Genomic DNA, 18,598 nt, shown 5'->3' on the forward strand with positions numbered 1-18,598 from the left:
CGTGGTGGACTGGGGCGGAAAGGGGACAGATTCCGAGATTGAGTTAAAGGAAAGGAGCATTAAGGGCGCTAATTGTTCTGCAAAGGATTTATAGAATTTAGCAGGGAGCCCGTCAGGGCCAGGGCTTTTGTTGCCAGGAGTGTCACGAATCACCGCCAATAAATCCTCCAGTAGAAACGGGCTCTCCAAGTTATTGATCACAGAACTATCGAGACATCTAAAAGGTGAGGGCATTGAAGGACAACCATTCCCTGACTCAGAGGGTTCAGCAGGTATATTATATAACTTGGAATAATATTTGTGAAATGTGTTTGAGATGTCTGGGGTGGCGTAGAGAAGTTCGTCGCGTGAATTCTTAATGCAGGGGATGAGGGTATGTGCTCTCTCCTCCCTCAGCGCGTTTGCCAACAGTTTACCGGGTTTATCCCCAAACTCATAAAACCTCCCCCTTCCCACCTGCATTAGACGTTGATACGAGGAATCAAGCAATTTCTTAACCTCGAACCTGGCTTGTAAGAGGGCTTGTAAATTTGTGGCCGATAAGGCTCGCTTGTGGATGAGCTCTAGTTCAGAGACCCTATGTAGGGCTTTTACTATATCCTGGGCCTTCCCTTTCTTGATTCGGGACCCATGCTTAATAAAAATACCTCGTAGGACACATTTCAATGCTTCCCACTTATAAGTGGGGGCTGTGTCATCCGCCGAGTGGTCTTTCATGAACCCCACAATAGAGGTCTGGACATCAGAAACACAAAGCTCATCCAGTAGCAACGACTCATTCAGCCGCCATGACCCCCTAGGGGTCGAAAGAGAGGGGATCTCGATCGTGCAATAAACCGGTGCATGATCTGACCACAATATGTTATCCATTATTGTGTGTCGGACCCAGGGGAGCGCGTTGTGCTGTATTAGTATGTAATCAAGACGACTATAGGAATCCTGGATGTGGGAATAGAAACTATAATCTCTATCCGATGGGTGCTGTATTCTCCAGGTGTCGAACAATTGAATGCGCAATAACGCTTTTTTAATACGCTTAATGGTAGTGTATGCAATGCTAGATTTCCCCTTTGAGTTATCTAAGGTAGGATCTAGGGTGACATTAAGGTCACCGCACAAAATCACCGTGCCCTGTATCAGGGGAATTGCGACGTCGATTAAACGGGAAATAAAAGTGTCCTGTCTTTGATTTGGGGCGTATGCATTAATTATTGTGAAGATATGGGTCCCCACCCTCAGCGAGAGGATTATGTATCTTCCCAGACTATCTGTCGTGCACTTTAGGATCTGATGTGGGAGGGATTTATGGATGGCTATCGCCACCCCTTTAGAGCGGGATTCAGGGTTGTCCGAGGACACCCACGTCCGGTAATATTTATTTTTAAGGGCAGGGGCATGCCCTTGTTTGAAGTGTGTCTCCTGGAGACACGCTATTCTCACCTTCCTTTTATGAAGATGATACAGTATCTGTGACCTTTTCTCCGGGACATTGAGGCCTCTGGTGTTGAAAGAAGCGATGGTTAGGTCTGCCATCTATATAAAAAAAATAAGATATTAGAAATATATAAGAAAGAGAGTCGCGCATGAACGTCCCAGCCGCAGAAGTTAGAGGGAAAAAAAGATTCAGGGGATACACAATGTAACAGGTAAGGAAGGAAGAGGACAAGAAGAACAACAGGCAAAAAAAGCCTATCACAACAGACTAAATCTGAACAACCGTTCCTAGGGAACATATCCGCCTCATCTAGGCAGGACAGGGGATCCCAACCTATTTGGGGATAAAGGATGTCAGACATAACCGAGCTAAGCTCCATATAAACTCAAATACATTAGAGATAACCATAAGCACCGGTAGAAGTGACAAATGCTTGTGTAATATGGGCTATGAATCGACTGGAATGTAACATGCGGAAGTCCAGTAACCAAAAATACTGTAAAAAGAAGGTCATATGGACGTATCCAGCTATTGGTTTCCAGCTATTAGTTTCCTCCACATTGGTTACCGCAAACGGCCACCCCTGCGGCCCCTTTCTCCTCTTGGAGGTAGCCCCCTGTTGGACTCGAAAGGGGGAGAAGGTCTGGAAGAGACCAATCGTTCCCTGGGCACCCAAGGCTGGAGTAGGGTGGTTGGCCATGCTGCAATAGAGATTGTAGGCAAATTCAGACTGTCAGTAAAAGCCGGGAGGTCTTCTGGGGAACGTAGGACCATCCATCGGGAGTCCTTCTGCACCGAGAGGGAAAATGGGAATCCCCACCGGAACGGTAGACCCCTCTCCTTCAGGACATCAAGAAGGGGTTTAAGAGTCGCACGTTGGGCTAGAGTGTGTCGTGAGAGGTCAGGCATTATGCGGATGGTAAAGCCATTGTAGAACAGATTCTTCTTCCTCCTGGCTGCTTGTAGAATGGCCTCTTTGATAGCGAAAAAATGAACTCTGCATACAATGTCTCTCGGGCGGGAGTCATTTGGATCTGGTGGGCGTAAAGCCCTGTGGGCTCTATCAAGTTCAAGGGTAGCTCCCGGCGGTCTCTTCAGCAGGTCGTTAAAAATGACACGGAGAGCAGCGGGAATATCAGGGGCAGCAATAGATTCCGGGAGCCCTCTAACTCGCAAATTATTACGTCTATTTCTGTTTTCTAGGTCATCTACATGTTGTTGAAGGGTAAATAATTGCTTGGCTTGGCTTTCTACAGTCTCTTGAATAGATTGAATAGACATCTGAGAGTTTGATTGTTGCTCCTCCAGGGTGTCAACTCTGTTAGTAAGTGATGAGAGATCCTGCCGCAGCTGGATAAATTCCTGCTTACACTCCGCCACTACTTGATTGGCTAGTGCTGCGATGTCTTTCTTGGTGGGGATTGCTTGCAACAAAGCCCTCAGATCTGCCAGGGTTGCCGGGCGGTCCTCGTCTCTTGAGGTAGTAGCGTGAGGAATAGTGGGGTATGTATAAAAAGAATCTTGCAAGGCTGGATCATAAGTTAGCGTTTGTGGGTTTTGGGGAATCTTTATATTGTCCCAAACTTGTGGCAGAGATGTATGACAAATTGGTGGCGACCCCCGCGCCCTGGGGCCCCCAGTCACGGGGAGCAAAGGGCCCCCATCCAGGTCCCTGCTTGCGGCAGGTGGGCTCTCTGCCCAGGAGGATCCGGTGGACCACCGATCCGGGGATGGAGGGGGTATTTCCCTCTGGGGTATCCCCCAGGACTCATTGGCAGCTACACACAGGTCATGGGTTCCTCCTCTATCTCCAGGTCCTCCTGGGGGACGTGTGGCTCCCAAGAAGAGACTGTTGTCGCTGCTCCCCCCTCTGGCTCTGGCCCCACTTCCCAACTCTCCCTGGAGCCCCCGCACCTGGACCTTGCAGGACAACAGGTCACCAGCACCTGCTCCCATTCTCCTCTCACCTCCGATCACTGTATCTGTGTGTGGGAACGGGCCTGCTGGTGCCTGCGGTACAGTTTCTCCCTGCTGCGCCTGTGTCTTCTGTGCTAGGGCTCGCAGCGGTGACTCATCTTCTGAGCCTGAGCACACGTGCGCCTCGCACGCCGCTCTTCCTCCGGCTCCATCGGTGTCAGCCACAGGCAGGATGGCAGGGCTTCTTGGCTCCATCAGTAGCGTCTTGGCGGGCGAGGTAAGTGAAGCTGCGCTCGCGGTCGGCCCGGCCTCCAGCCCTGCTAGCGTCTCCTGGTCGCGGCCGCCATCTTGGCATGGCGCCGCCGGCGGCACCTCATCGGCCGTTGTGGGGGATCCACCCGCTCCCGCCGCCTTCATGATTCCCTTGGGGGGTCTTCCCGGGTCGTGGGTGGCCTCTGCCGTTTCCTTTCTCACCTGGTACTCCTGGCTCGTCGCCCCTCCGAGCACCGGGGTGGCGTTGCCTTCCAGTCCTGCAGGCCGCAGTTCCCTTCCCGGCTGTGACAGGGTCCCAGGCTCCGTAGCACGGGTGAGATAGGCCCCTATTTTGCCCTGGGATGCAGGGGGTTGCCCTGAGGTGTTGGGCTTTTTCTTCTTTGGGGCAGATTTGCCCATTATAGATAAAATACCGGTGGTATGGAGAATTGTTTTGAGGAGCTCCAGCAAAAAGCGTCCTCACTCGGCCATGTCTAGCTCCGCCCCCTCAATGTTACTATTTCTACTTCAGAACTTGCTAGAATAACTGGAAGGTGAATATGCTGGAGGGAGATGGAGACACATACGAGGACCCCAGTAAGATTTGACACTGTACTACAGAGCCACTAGCTCCGCCACAGCAGGGGTCCTCCTGCAGAAGAAGAAATCTGACATATTTCATATTCTGAGTAGAACTGATCTTCAACCAGAAGAGGATTTTACAAGCATAGGATAAATAAAAGGTTATAGATATAGAATATTCACATATTCACTTGTGCAATAGATGGGAACATAGCAAATATAAGAACCCACATAAGGGACATATGAATTATCAAGTCCTGATTGATGTGACATAGACATATAGTCTGTTCTAGTCTCTGTCCCCTTGTCTGGTGATTCCAGTTTTCCATTGACTATACACTAGGTATACCCCGCTCATGCCTCATTATGATTACTCATATACGACCACTCACTGCCATTTGGGTTCCTAATTACAGATGTGTTTATCCATTACTTTTCTATATTAATGTGATACCTGGGAATTTGGAGAAATAAGCTTTCTGGTATTTGCTGCCATCTTCATCGCTCCAGAAGTGCGTGGGCTGGGAGGGTAATGGAATAGTACAGACCAGCTCGCCACTTTCTCCCCACACTGCCTTTCCTGCAGAAAAAGGAGACGCTTATGAACATGTATCTGCATAATTAGATGATAACATTAGCGCGCTGCTGTACAGGATAAGGGCGATACAGATTAGCCAGTTACATATAATCATAAGCACATGGTACATTAGACCTGGCAGTGAACAGGAAGGATATACGGCCAAGTACTGATCTACAAGTCTGAATTCTTTTTTTTTCCCTAGTAACTACTAAATTAGAACTACACAGACTTGCTTTATTTATTCAGATGTGTCTGTGTGCTATGTAAATTCGGTGGCATATGCGGATCTGATTCACAGATTGAAGGTTCTGAAGAAGGCTGTTTAGTGTGACCCACTTAATTAAGCAGATTCATTGCAAACCTGGCATTAACACCTTCACAGGGGAGTGCAATGGATTGACACAACAAACGCAAAACTATTACACCGCACCGTGTTCTGTCGGCGGCAGATTATTAACCACGTAGTGCCCAAATACTTTATCTTCCTCATAATGAATGTTCACAGCACAGAGAACAAACACAGCATTACAATAGAAGGATAAAGCACTCAATGTTGTCACAGTCCAGTTGTAATAACTGAAAAGCCATGTCCTGAAAATATACATTCATATTATTCACACATATCTGGACATTTAGGGAGCTTCACTAAAATGTAAAGTATAACGCTGGTGTCACTGCACTGCTCCACTTCTCCCTTCTGGCAGGGATGCTGACTCACTCCATGCAGCAGCCCCACATGTATTCCTTCGCTCCCAGCTTCCACCGAGGCTCCTAGCTCCCAGGGCCTGCCCAAGTCGTGCAGGTCTCCCGGCAATGTGCTTAGGGCACATGCAGACTCCCCGCTTCTTGAAGGGGCAGGACACGCACACTCTAAAAGTGTCCCCAGCCTATGGCTGGAAGGCACTGGCTATTTAAGTCACCCTCCCCTGTAGGGAGGTGCCTGAGCAACTTTAGTCCATAGATAGTTGTGAATGACAGGAACAAGCACACCAGTAAGAGCCACTTGTTTTGTTCAAATCAAAGTTTATTAGAATAGAAGAAGAGAATCAAACAATTGCACAGCGCACAGGCTGAGGGTATATATCCCAAGCTAGCTGCTAAAAACATCACAGTTCCTTTACTCACCTGCGCCACTGGCAACCAAAAATAACAAGTACAATTAGTATTTGTGTGGAATAGGAAGAACAAGTTGAAAAATAAAGAGATTAAGAAGAGGAGGTGGAAGAAGAATTTAGAGACAGTAAAGACAACAAAAACGTGGGAAAGTAAGGTGAAAGGGGAAGAGTACAAAGGGTTCCCACCCGAATGGATGCGCCCTCCTACATCAAAACCACATTTTCAAGGCTAGCCTTCCAGGTACAGAAATAAGAGAATGGAAAATTACCTACATACCTGCCTCCCGTGAATCCATAGACAGAGCCACTTGTTTTAATGGCCCTCGCTCGTAGCAAAATTAAGATGTTCGTCAGACGAAATCCCACCCACCCAAACAAAACCCCGCCTACTGGACAATTTAATTGGCTTTTGCAAGTGGGTGGGTGGGGTTTCAGACAAATTAATATCATCTGGCATGCCAGAGGAGACTTAAAAGCCTTGCATGCTCCTCTGCGAACTTCAACATGCAAATTGCCTCTTCAGAGAGGAAGAGGACTTGAGTTCTAGTGTCACGTATTGGACGTAGCAAACTTAAAAGTCATGATCAATCCTTAAGGCAATTTGCATAATCTCCCAGAGGAACATGCAAGGCTTTTAAGTCTCCTCATACTGGCATGCCAGACCTGATGTGTCACCCTCCACAAGGAAAAACCTTACCCTTTAGATCATGTTTTACAGAAACTCAACTTTGTATTTAACTTCATTTAAGTGATAATAATTTTCAAAATGTTATTGAATTTCTGGAAAAATTAACCCTTGAATGTCTGAGTAGCATGTGTGTTTAATTTCAAAATATCGACTATGTGGTTTTACATTACTTAGAGTTGTCCCGTTTCAAAACCCTTTTTAGCTATAAGCTGTGGTATGTATATGAAAAAATAAACTGAGTGTTACTTACCTTCCCCAAGGCCAGTTCCTTCGCCCCGATCTCTCGCTGAAGCAACGACGTCACATATCCAGCGCGGCAGCCAATCAGTATCTCAGTAGCTTGTGCCATCTACATGGGAAAAGCCGCTGAACTCAGAAATTGCCGGTAGCGCTGTCAACGTGATGTCAGTGCTACAAACAGACTGGGGCAGTAGTGGAGGCACTGGTCCGGGGAAGTAACGCTCTGTTTGTTTTTTATAACTTCTGCAGCTTATAGCCAAAAGTTTTCTGAAAGGGCACAACACCCTTCAGAACAAACTAACAAACACCTTTAGGCTATGTGCGCACAGTGTGTTTTTCGTGGCGTTTTTGCGCGTTTTTCGGGTGCGTTTTTGGCCTCAAAACTGCATGACTTTGCTTCCCCAGCAAAGTCTATGAGTTTTAATTTTTCCTGTCCGCACACAACTTTTTTTTTAAGCTGCATTTTTGAGCTTGAAAAAAAAAAAAATGGACATGTCAATTCTTTCCTGCGTTTTTCTGCGTTTTCCCCCCATGCAATGCATTGGAAAGACGCAGCAAAACGCAGAGATCAAAAACGCAGCAAAACGCAGCCAAAAACGCACCAAATCGCGGTAAAAAACGCATGCGTTTTTTGACGCGTTTTTTCGACACGGGTGCGTTTTTGTGCGTTTTTAGCGGCCAAAAACGCACAAAAACGCAGCATCAAAAAAACGCAGTGTGTGAACTTAGCCTTACTCCTGCTTCATAATAGCCTTAGGTGACACCTAATCTAAAACTACCATGAACTCTAGGCTGCGCTTAGCTGAAAATCAGTGCATAGCAAACCTTAATCATGGGGTCTTCGTTAACACTGATGTACAGACAGAAGTAGCTGCTCCCTCAGGAATGATTCATTTGCATTCCTTCCAATTTCACCAATCATGTTACAATTATTCATCCTCCATTAAAAACCTAATTTTAATCAACTGCAAGTGCAATATAAAAGTGTATATATTATAGAAATTGTGCCTGGAAGAAAGACCTTCAGGGGCTCACTTACCAGACCAAGTTATCAAGCAATTTTTAAACACTCTACAGTTTGGCAAAACATCAGGGCAGTTACCATATATTAGCACCAAAGGATACAGACTCCTGCACAAGGTCAGACAGGAGAAGTCTGAGACACTCTCTGTGTAATAGTATGGAGTCTCATATAACTAGCCCACCCTGCATCAATCTTCAGTTTTAAAGGAAATCTGATCTCATTGCAACATAATGTAAAGATAGAGACTCTAAAGGGTGCTTTACACGCTGCGACATCGCTAACGATTTATCGTCAGGGTCACATCGTTAGTGACACACATCCGGCGCCGTTAGCGACATCGCAGCATGTGACACCAGGGTGACATCAACGATCGTAAAAGCGTCAAAAATCGTTGATCGTTTACACGTCGCTCCTTTTCAAAATATCGTTGCTGCTGCAGGTACGATGTTGTTCGTCGTTCCTGCGGCAGCACACATCTCCTTACCTACGTCCACCGGCAATGCGGAAGGAAGGAGGTGGGCGGGATGTTCGTCCCGCTCATCTCCGCCCCCTCCTCTGCTATTGGGCGGTCGCTTAGTGACGCCGCAGTGACGTCGCTATGACGCCGAACGCACCTCCCCTTTGAAGGAGGGATTGTTCGGCGGTCACAGCGATGTCGCTGACCAGGTATGTGCGTGTGACGCTGCCGTAGTGATAATGTTTGCTACGGCAGCGATCACCAAATGTCACATGAATGACGGGGGCGGGTGCTATCGCTAGCGATGTTGCAGCGTGTAAAGCACCCTAAGGCTATGTGCGCACGTTGCGTACAGTCACTGCAGAAATTTCTGCAGCGATCTGAAGAGCACATGTGCGCTTTAAATCGCTGCAGAAATGTCCGTAGTGAAAAAAAAAAAAGCCGATTCCATGCACTCTGCCTGCAGCTCGTGCCATAGACAGAGCAGGAGCTGCCGGCAAAGCGCACGGAAGAAGTGACATGTCACTTCTTAGAACGCAGCGCTTCGGTAGTAGCCGAAGCGCTGCGCTCTAAAACGCCACGTGCGCACGGCCCCTGCACAATCTCCATAGACTGTGCAGGGGATGCAGGACGCATGCAGTTACGCTGCGCTACAAAGCGCAGCGTAACTGCATGTATTTACGCAACGTGCGCACATAGCCTTAATGCTAGAGATGTGTCACTTACAGGGCTGGTTGCTGTAGTTTTGAAATAACCTTCTGCTGATAAAAAAGGGATATCACTAGAGTACTAGTTAAGCTACTGTCAGGTAGTCCACCATATTCATGTGCTCTGTCTAACCCACCCCCACAACTGATTGGCAGATTTCTGTGTATAATATGTATGGGCAGAAAGCTGCCAATCAGTGGTATGGCCAGGATTAATTAAAGCTCAGCAAACTAGATCTGCAACTGATAAAACAGCAAACTTATCAAAACTGCAGCAAGCAACCCAGTAAGTGATACACCGCTGAAATCAAGTCTCATTTTGGCACGTTGTCTGAAAAGAAGTCATGCCTGCTTACTAGTGCTCTCATGGACTTCTCTGGCTAAGCCACAATCCCTATCGACCAGGGAACAAAAAGGTATCTAAATCACATGATGAATGTGTTGTATGGTATGCACCACACTAAAGGGGGCTTTACACGCTACGATATCGTTAATGTTTTATCGTCGGGGTCACATTGTTAGTGACGCACATCCGGCGTCATTAACAATATCGCAGCGTGTAATACTTACCAGCGACCTTAGGCGACCTCAAAAATGGTGAAAATCATTCACCATGGAGAGGTCGTCCCAAAGTCAAAAATCGGTAAGGGTTGTTTAGCGTTGTGGTTCATCGCTCATGCGGCAGCACACATCGCTATGTGTGACACCGCATGAGCGAGGAACGTCTCCTTACCTGCCGCCGGCCCCAATGCGGAAGGAAGGAGGTGGGCGGGATGTTTACATCACGCTCAGCTCCGCCCCTCCGCTTTCATTGGCCGGCCGCTTAGTGACGTTGCGGTGACGTCGCTGTGATGCCGAACGTCCCTCCCCCTTGAAGGAGGGATTGTTCGGCAGTCACAGCGACGACGCCGACCAGGTATGTGTGACGCTGTGTAGCGATAATGTTCGCTACGGCAGCGATCACAAACAATCGCATGCGCGACGGGGGCGGGTACTTACACGGTCGCTATCGCTAGAAATTGCTAGCGATATCGCTACCGTGTAAAGCCCCCTTAACCGATGCACTTTGCTTAGTAAAGGTTCCCACTTTTTGGCTAAATTTACATGGACAAAACTTCCTTGGAGAAAAATATAGCAGCTGCTATAACACCCTACAACTAAAAGAAAAGGTGGAATTTGTGACCCTATGGATAGTGAGAGGGATGGAAGATATCCCGACACATATCTTATACAGTGATGTCCCAGCATAATTCACACACAGAATGCAAGGATATTAAACATGGTGACATCACATCAGAGGAAAAAAACTAAAATTGATGCTACAATATAGCGTTACTGCATATAGTGACATCATTGTGTGTATTAACCATGTATTGTTGCATCAATCTTTCTTCTAGGTCACCCTGTTCATTTATCTTTATATTTTGACATCACTGAGTAATTTGTGCTTATACTAGGACATCACCATGAACAGAAGTCATATACTGTGACATTGCTATATTATGCTAGTCCATTACGGTGTGCATTATTCTGTGGCACCCTGCAAAGTCAGGCGTCACAAATATCTATGAACTCTGATGTTGTGAGAAGCCAGCTCTTCAGCCTTTTTTTTTTTTAACACACATAGATGTAATTAGTGTAAGGGCTACTGTGAAGTCTGGTGGGTGGAAGCCCCTACAGCGGAACCACCAAGCTCAGGAGAAACAACCCTGCTGTCCTGAGATTAAGTGGTGCTGGAGATTTAGGAGGCCAGCCAGTGCCATCACTGTGGTTGCTTTCAGATTCGTGGAACATAGTGTCCAGCGCGGCCCAAGATGGGCCCAACTGCCAGATGGCACCAGTAGGGATCAGAAGAGGGATGTCTTGATAGGATCCTGTGTTGCCAGCTGTGTGAAGAGAGCTGAGGTACTTTTCCTGTAAACCTGAGGTGCCATGGATGCCATGGTCCAGGCTAAGCGAAGAAGCTTTAGTGCACGTATAAGTGCCATAATCAGTGGGAGTGAGGAGAGCTGGGTTCATCACACCATGAGGGGCTGTTGACTCAGTGTACTGAATAACGGTGGAGAGCTGTAATCATCATCATTGTCGATTGCTCCAGTAGAAAGTGAGTTTCTGTTGCACCTGAGGTCTGGACATTGCTTACTGAGATGGGCTTGATCCCGTACCCAGTCCACAACTTTCGTCTTTTCTTTTATTCTGCTGAGGACAACCCGCCAGCCAGCGAGACCACCATGAACGCTGGCCACCATTATGTCCCAGCTCGGTGGAAGCTGACTCAGACAGACGTTCATTTATCTTTATATTCTGACATCACTGATTGAATTGTGCGTATGCTATGACATCACCATGAACAGAAGTCATAAACTTTGACATCGCTATATTATATTTATGCTAGTCCATTACTGTGTGCATTATTCCATTACTATAACATCACTGTGTGCATTATCACCGTTTCACTGGCGGACACAGAGAGAAAAGGGCCCCTGTGCAGAAACAATGTATCTGCCCTTTTCAGTCCAATAACTCAACAAAATGCACAATTCCACCTGCTTTGAAGGTAGAAATGGGCCCCTGACTTCAAGGGCCCCTGTTCAGCCGCACAGGCTGCACCAATGATATATCCGCCCCTGCACTGTTTGTTGTGACATCACTGTGTGAATTTTGCTTATGCTTTGAAATCACCATGAATACAAGTCCTATACTGCGACATTGCTATATTCGATTTATGGTAGTCCACTACTGTGTGCATTATGCCATTACTATAACATCACTGTATGCATTATCACCATTGATTGTGAAATCACTGTGTGTATGTTGCTTGTGCTATGAAATCACCATGAATATAAGTCCTATACTGTGACATCACTATATTATCCTTGTGCTCAGACATTACTATGTGCATTATTCCTGTACTGTGACGTCACAGTGCACATTATTTCACTGCTATAACATCATTGTATGCATTACCACTTTTTATTGTGACATTGATGTGCACAATATTACATTACTGTGAATGGTGGAGTAGAGCCCCACATCCAGTTTTGATATGAAGCCCCGTGTCTACATATCCGGGTCCTATTGGAACACTCACTAATGGTACCATTACTAGTAAAGAGGAAATGCTCTTACACATCACTTATGTCTGTAAGGTTTCCTACAGAATACATGAGGATGTCATAGCGTGCCACAGATACTTTATGACTGAAGTCAACTCTTCCACGTCCAAGGTCATTCTCATTGCTCAAAAGAAAAATATCCAGTGGAAAAGTTCACAATCAGTCCTCATGACAATAAATCAATGGTAAAGGTCGTCCACAGTGTTCTTATGGCAGCAGGAGAACAGGATGATGGGCTGGAACTAAGATGAAAAAGTAGAAAAGCCGTGCCTGCCCGCGGTCTGGGGGTCCATAACATAGATGAAGAGTTTGAGGTTACTGTCACAATGGATGCACTTATGTACATAGCGGATATCATTTATGAGGGGGCTTCTGTGATATCTTGCGGTGAGGCTGGAATTTTCATCACACAAATTTGACTATAATAACCACATTTTATTTATTTTTTTCTGAATCTGCTATTCCATGGCCGCTGGCAAACTTTTATCTCTTCCAGTACACCGCTTCTGCACCTAAGCAGCATAACATACTCCAAAAGCCTGGGAACAATTGGGCGACTGCAGGCATTTCCTATATACACCAGTATATTCTAATATAGGGTAAACAAGAGGACAAGAGTCAAAAAGTGCCAAAAAGTGAAAATACAATTTTATTAATACAATCATAGATGTGCAATCAGCAAAAAAGGAGAAGTAAAAACAAGGGGTGTGAGTGAACATAAACAGGACCGCTGAATAGATAATATTTGGAGATGACTTAGTCAGGTAGATCAAAAAAATGCAGGGGAAATATCAGAGCAAATATTACTGGGATAGTATATAAAGTGCAGCGCTGCCTTCTCCCTCCCTGAGGAAGCTGAACTAGAGCACAGGCTCTTCGTGGCGAAACGTACGTTGGTGGGTTATGGGGGAGCCTTTTTCTCTGCATATTCAGGATTATGTACTTTAGACTATGCACTGGCCACTTTTTTGATGCACTGGCCACTTTATTGTATGCATTTATTCAAGCGAGTTGACTATATATTTTTCCTATGCATTTGGGGTATCTGAGCAGGTTATTTACATGTATCTTTGCACATGCACTTTATATACTATCCCAGTAATATTTGCTCTGATATTTCCCCTGCATTTTATTGATCTACCTGACTAAGTCATCTCCAAATATTATCTATTCAGCGGTCCTGTTTATGTTCACTCACACCCCTTGTTTTTACTTCTCCTTTTTTGCTGATAGCACATCTATGATTGTATTAATAAAATTGTATTTTCACTTTTTGACTCTTGTCCTCTTGTTTACCTCATGTCATTTTGAGTCTGTGCAATGGTCTTACCGACCTGTCTGGGCTAATTATTGCCCAGCATGATTTCTCATACTGCTGTATGGGGGTCCCTATATTTAATATATTCTAATATAGGTCTTATTTAAAACAGCATAAGATTAAAAATAAATAAATACCATTTTCATTCCACGCTTCTATTCCCATTGCAAGGTTTCGGGCTTGAATTTCCCCTCTGTAAACAGGAATGCTGGGATTTTGTCCCATGAAACAAGATATAATATCTGTGCCACCTAGAGAAAAAATATATACAATAAATTTACCTGCTATATACATTGTATGAATAAATACAATAAATGATATAACTTGCTCACTAACGGTGTCCCCTATACAGCACATGCTCAGACAATCATAAATAACGCATTTTAGATAGAGGGATTGCATTAAAAAAAAGTTGTAACCCATCTCCACCCTCTTGAAGCCAGAGGAAGATGCCAAAATAAGACAGTGAAGAAAAATCTGGAACTCAACAAAGAATATCCAAAATATTGTCAATTTTTTTTTTTTTTTAAATCCAATGTATAAAAACCCCAATGTGTGTCAATCAGGACGTTTTGGTCCTTCCTTGGACCTTTAACAAACTCACACTATAAGGATATATAAAGAAAAATACAAAATGAATGTTCTCTCAAAAGGTACATGAATATTAAAGCAAAAAATCATACATATTACTTGTGGAAACATACATAGAAAATATTTATCTATATAACAGAAAATGGACACAATTGGAACATGGCCACGTCCCCAGTGGCTGCAAACTCCCATAATGGAATTTAAAGGGAACCTGTCACCAGAATTTTCGGCATTAAACTAAAAGAATCCCCTTCTGCAGCCCCTGGACTGCTTTCTATAAAGGTTCATCTTGGCTACTGGCCCCCCTTTCAGACCTAAATAACATTTTTATAAAATATTACCTTTTGCTATGGTAATGAGGTTTGCTGGCCCCGTGGGCGGGCTGTATTTCGTCCGTTATCCCCCGCGAGATTATGGGCGGCGCTGTGAATGTCATCACCAGCGTCATCCAAGTACCCGCCCATAATCTCGCGCCTGTGCAATAACATCACCGGCACTCGCGATTTGAAAACAGTGTTCAGTCCCACGATAGTGCCACTGCGCATGTGCGAGACTTCAGGAGCACTGTGGAACATGAGGGCACTGGCCTCATCTATGTAAATGAACACTGGGGGACCGCGAACAGTGGCAGAAGGGGGGATAACAGACGAAATACAGCCTGCCAACGGGGCCAGGAAACCTCATTACCATAGCAAAAAGTAATATTTTATAAAGTTGTTATTTAGGTCTGAAAGAGGGGCCAGTAGCAAGATGAACCTTTATAGAATGCAGTCCATGAGCTGCAGAAGAGGATTCTTTTGGTTTAATGGCGAAAATTCTGGTGACAGGTTCCCTTTAAGATCAAAAATAAAAAATATATACTTTTAGGATATGGATCTACTCAAGGAAGGGGGCCACCTATAGGAATAAAGTATCCCTTTCATAGTAATTTATATGAGTAAGTTTTCCAGCACGGACCACTAGATGCCTAAAAAACCAAAGGGAGCATAAATTAAAATATATTCTTACCAAGATTGGTGGTCGCTTATGAAGGACAGGAGTGCATGTGAATATGAGGAATCACCGCTGCAGGATGGCACTGTCATGTGTATGGTACTACAATTATTTAAAGTTCCCGGCGTTCTGTGTCATATCCGGCCGCGCTCCACCATGCCAACCAACGACGTCACTTCCGGTCCTGCGCCCGGATATGACACAGAACGCCGGGATCTTTAAATAAACGTTTGGGAAAGGACGATTCCTGTGAAATTACAAAGTGAAGAACATTTGTCCCTCATCATCCCTGCTTTATCTCATATATGACCAGGTCAGAGAACATGCAAAAGCCTTTTTTTAGGACGTACTTTTGTAAGCTTTAAATTTAGAACGATTTTACAGAATAACCTTGAAAAAATAGATATAATTAAAAATATAAATCGAGGATTTGTATTTGGAGGAAATCTTCTTTATCCTTCTATAATGAGCTACGGAAACTCAAGGCAGATTTTAATTAATGTACTTTTACGAACTACAAAACACACGCGAGCGAAGAACTCATTTCCCAGTTGGAAATTGTTACATATATCATATTTAATCAGGAGACTGTATTGGTTTTGCTTATAAAGGTTAACTACGTGAAAACTGGAGCAACCAAAAAGTACAATTAAGAGGAGTGAAAATATCAAACTGCGCCAAAATCCTGCTAATTAAACATTATATGTCCTCTTCGATTAGTTCTTTTTTGAGAAAATAATGAACGTGGGAAGCGAAGAGGCGGGTGGTTCACATTGGGGCCCTGGATTGGACGTTCTTCTGTGGTTTTCATAGCTTATTTCCCACAGACCCCATAAACATACTGATAAATTCACTGGCAGAAGGTGGCCCTACAGTGAGAGTGAGATCGCGACTGATGCAAGTGAAGACACTCCAGAACATGTTGTCACCATATACCCGGCAGCGTAAGAACACAGCTTCTCAAACTTACCAGAGATGGAGCCAAGGAGGACATTATTCTTTATGTGTTCATACACGTAATCGTAGCTTTGTGGCTTCAGAGGCGATCCCGTTGACAATATTGTATGAAGAGTTTGAAGACTGTGCGTTTCACCTGTTAACAATCCATGTCATTTTCTATTACTTATTGTCGGATTACACTACAGGCATTATATGAATTTCAGCGAGATATTATTTCTTCTGTTATTCACATTTCATTATTTCTTAAAAATGTCATCAAGAGTAACATTCTCCCCACTAAGGATTCCCATGTCAGACATTCACAATCCAAGTACAGACTGCCATGTTCGGACTGGCTGTGGGTCTCCAAACCTGAACTCAACATCCTCGTATATGCCCAGGAGGCTGTTGAGATAGAGTCAGAAGCCCCTCAACTAGTCAGGCTGTAAATTTCGGTCATCTGCAACCAGCCTAAGGCCCCCTTCACATGTCAGTGATTCTGGTACGTATGTTGCAGTTTTTATACGTACCAGAATCACGGACATACGCAGACCCATTAAAATCAATGGGTCTGCGCACACACCAGTGATTTTTCACGGACCATGTTTCCGTGCGGCATCACTTATGTCACACGGACCAGACTACGCAGTGGTGTGATCCGTGTGACATCCAGCAAAGAAATCACGTAGATTTAAAATAAAAGGCTTTGTAAACTCACCTGTCTCCAGCGATGCTGTCTTCAGCTGCAGCTGTCTCCTGCTTGCAGGCCCACTAATTATGCTAATACATATTCACTGCACAGATGGCAAAGTAGCAGCAGCGGGGAGACTGCAGGGGCCGGACACAGCATCGCGGGAGACTTCAGCACCACGGACATCACCGGCGTAAACAGGTGAGTATAGAATTTCCTGATCTCCGTGTACTATCACGGAGAGCACACGGATGTCCCACGTGTGCTAAATCACAGCACACAGAGGGACCTATGCATCTTTATCACGTCACTGAAAAACATGTGTTTTTCACTGACGTTGTGAGATGTAAGCAAGGTAATTGCTATCTGTTAATTCCAATTAGAATCACTAGTGAATGTGAGTCTAGAAAATGTCTTCTTATGCATAGACAGTAACTATTAAATTGTTGTTGGGGTTTCCAACATTTTTTAGCAAATCTTCCCAATTACACCCAAATAAAAACCTCACTCCAGAATCATCTCTCTTACATCCACATCCAATAAATCTAGTTCCTTATGGATTGTTTTCCAATAATATATTTTTGTGAATTCACTTAAAAACTCTCAGGTAATAAAAGGTTAGGGGAAAAAAAACACAAAACAGAAAAATACCCCACACCATTCCATAATTATGCAGCCAACACTCTGTATACTACCAACCACAACAGATGATTATTAAGATACTAGAAGGTGGCCCGATTCTAACGCATCGGGTATTCTAGAATTTACTGTGTAGTTAATGTATGATTCTTGTTTTAAATATATATATATATATATATATATATATATATATATATATATATATATATATATATATATATATATATATGCTGTTGTGTGTAGTTGCCAAGTGTTTGTGTAGGGTGCTGTAAATGTTCTGGGTGTTGTCTAGGTGTGGGGGGGGTGAGAGCGGTGTTTGTGTGTTGAGTTGTTTGTGGAGCGCTGTGTGTCTGCAGCGTTGTGTGTGTGTGGTGCTGTGTGTGTGTTGCGTGGTTTGTGTGGGGGGTGTGTGTGTTTTGGGGGAAGGTATGTTTTGTGCAGTGTGTGTTGGAGGAGTAGTCCTGGGGAGAGAGGAGTATAATAGGAGGAGTAGTCCTGGAGGTGAGGAATATAATAGGAAGAGTAGTCCTGGGGGAGAGGAGGATAATAGGAGGAGTAGTCCTGGTGAGAGAGGAGGATAATAGGAGGAGTAGTCCTGGGGGGGAGAGGAGTATAACAGGAGGAGTAGTCCTGGGGGGAGAGGAGGATAATAGGAGTAGTCCTGGGGGGAGAGGAGTAAAATAGGAGGAGTAGTCCTGGGGGTAGAGGAGTCTAATAGGTGGAGTAGTCCTGGGGGAAAGGTGTATAGGTGCCCAATGTGTGCGGGGGCGTGGGCGAGCGGGCATAGTGTGCGGGGGCGCGGGCGAGCGGGCACAGTGTGCGGGGGGCGTGGCCGAACGGGCACAGTGTGTGGGGGGCGTGGCCGAGCGGGCACAGTGTGCGGGGGGCGTGGCCGAGCGGGCACAGTGTGCGGGGGCGTGGCCGACCGGGCACAGTGTGCGGGGGGCGTGGACGACCGGGCACAGTGTGCGGGGGGCGTGGACGACCGGGCACAGTGTGCAAAGCGGTTTCCATAGTTACCCGATGTGTACCATGGTTACCAGCGTAAGTCAGCTCCGGCACACGTGTGCCGGGAGCCGGGGTAAGCTAGTAACCACGGTATACATCAGGTAACTATTCAAAGCGACAGTGCTGGTTCATGTTTTGTTTGTTGGTCTCCTGCTGTGCAGCACGCATCGGCGTGTTTGACAGCGGGAGACCAACGATCTGAATGGGCAGGGAGCTGGCATATGCTGGTAACCATGGTACACAATCGGGTAATTAAGCAAAGTGGTTTCCATGGTTACCCGATGTGTACCATGGTTACCAGCGTAC

General features: G+C 45.4%; 1 protein-coding gene across 1 annotated transcript in view; it reads right to left on the reverse strand.

The window, feature by feature from the left end:
* AACS (acetoacetyl-CoA synthetase) overlaps positions 1-18,598 on the reverse strand; it is a 154,447-nt gene that overhangs the window by 31,515 nt on the left and 104,334 nt on the right. The window contains exons 12-14 of the mRNA XM_075322439.1: positions 15,986-16,108; positions 13,569-13,682; positions 4,641-4,766 (exon numbers count right to left, since the gene is read on the reverse strand). Of these exons, the coding sequence (XP_075178554.1) occupies positions 4,641-4,766; positions 13,569-13,682; positions 15,986-16,108 (363 nt within the window). The remainder of the gene's footprint in view (positions 1-4,640; positions 4,767-13,568; positions 13,683-15,985; positions 16,109-18,598) is intronic.

Source organism: Anomaloglossus baeobatrachus, chromosome 1 (assembly GCF_048569485.1).
Source record: "Anomaloglossus baeobatrachus isolate aAnoBae1 chromosome 1, aAnoBae1.hap1, whole genome shotgun sequence".
Classification (NCBI taxonomy): domain Eukaryota; kingdom Metazoa; phylum Chordata; class Amphibia; order Anura; family Aromobatidae; genus Anomaloglossus; species Anomaloglossus baeobatrachus.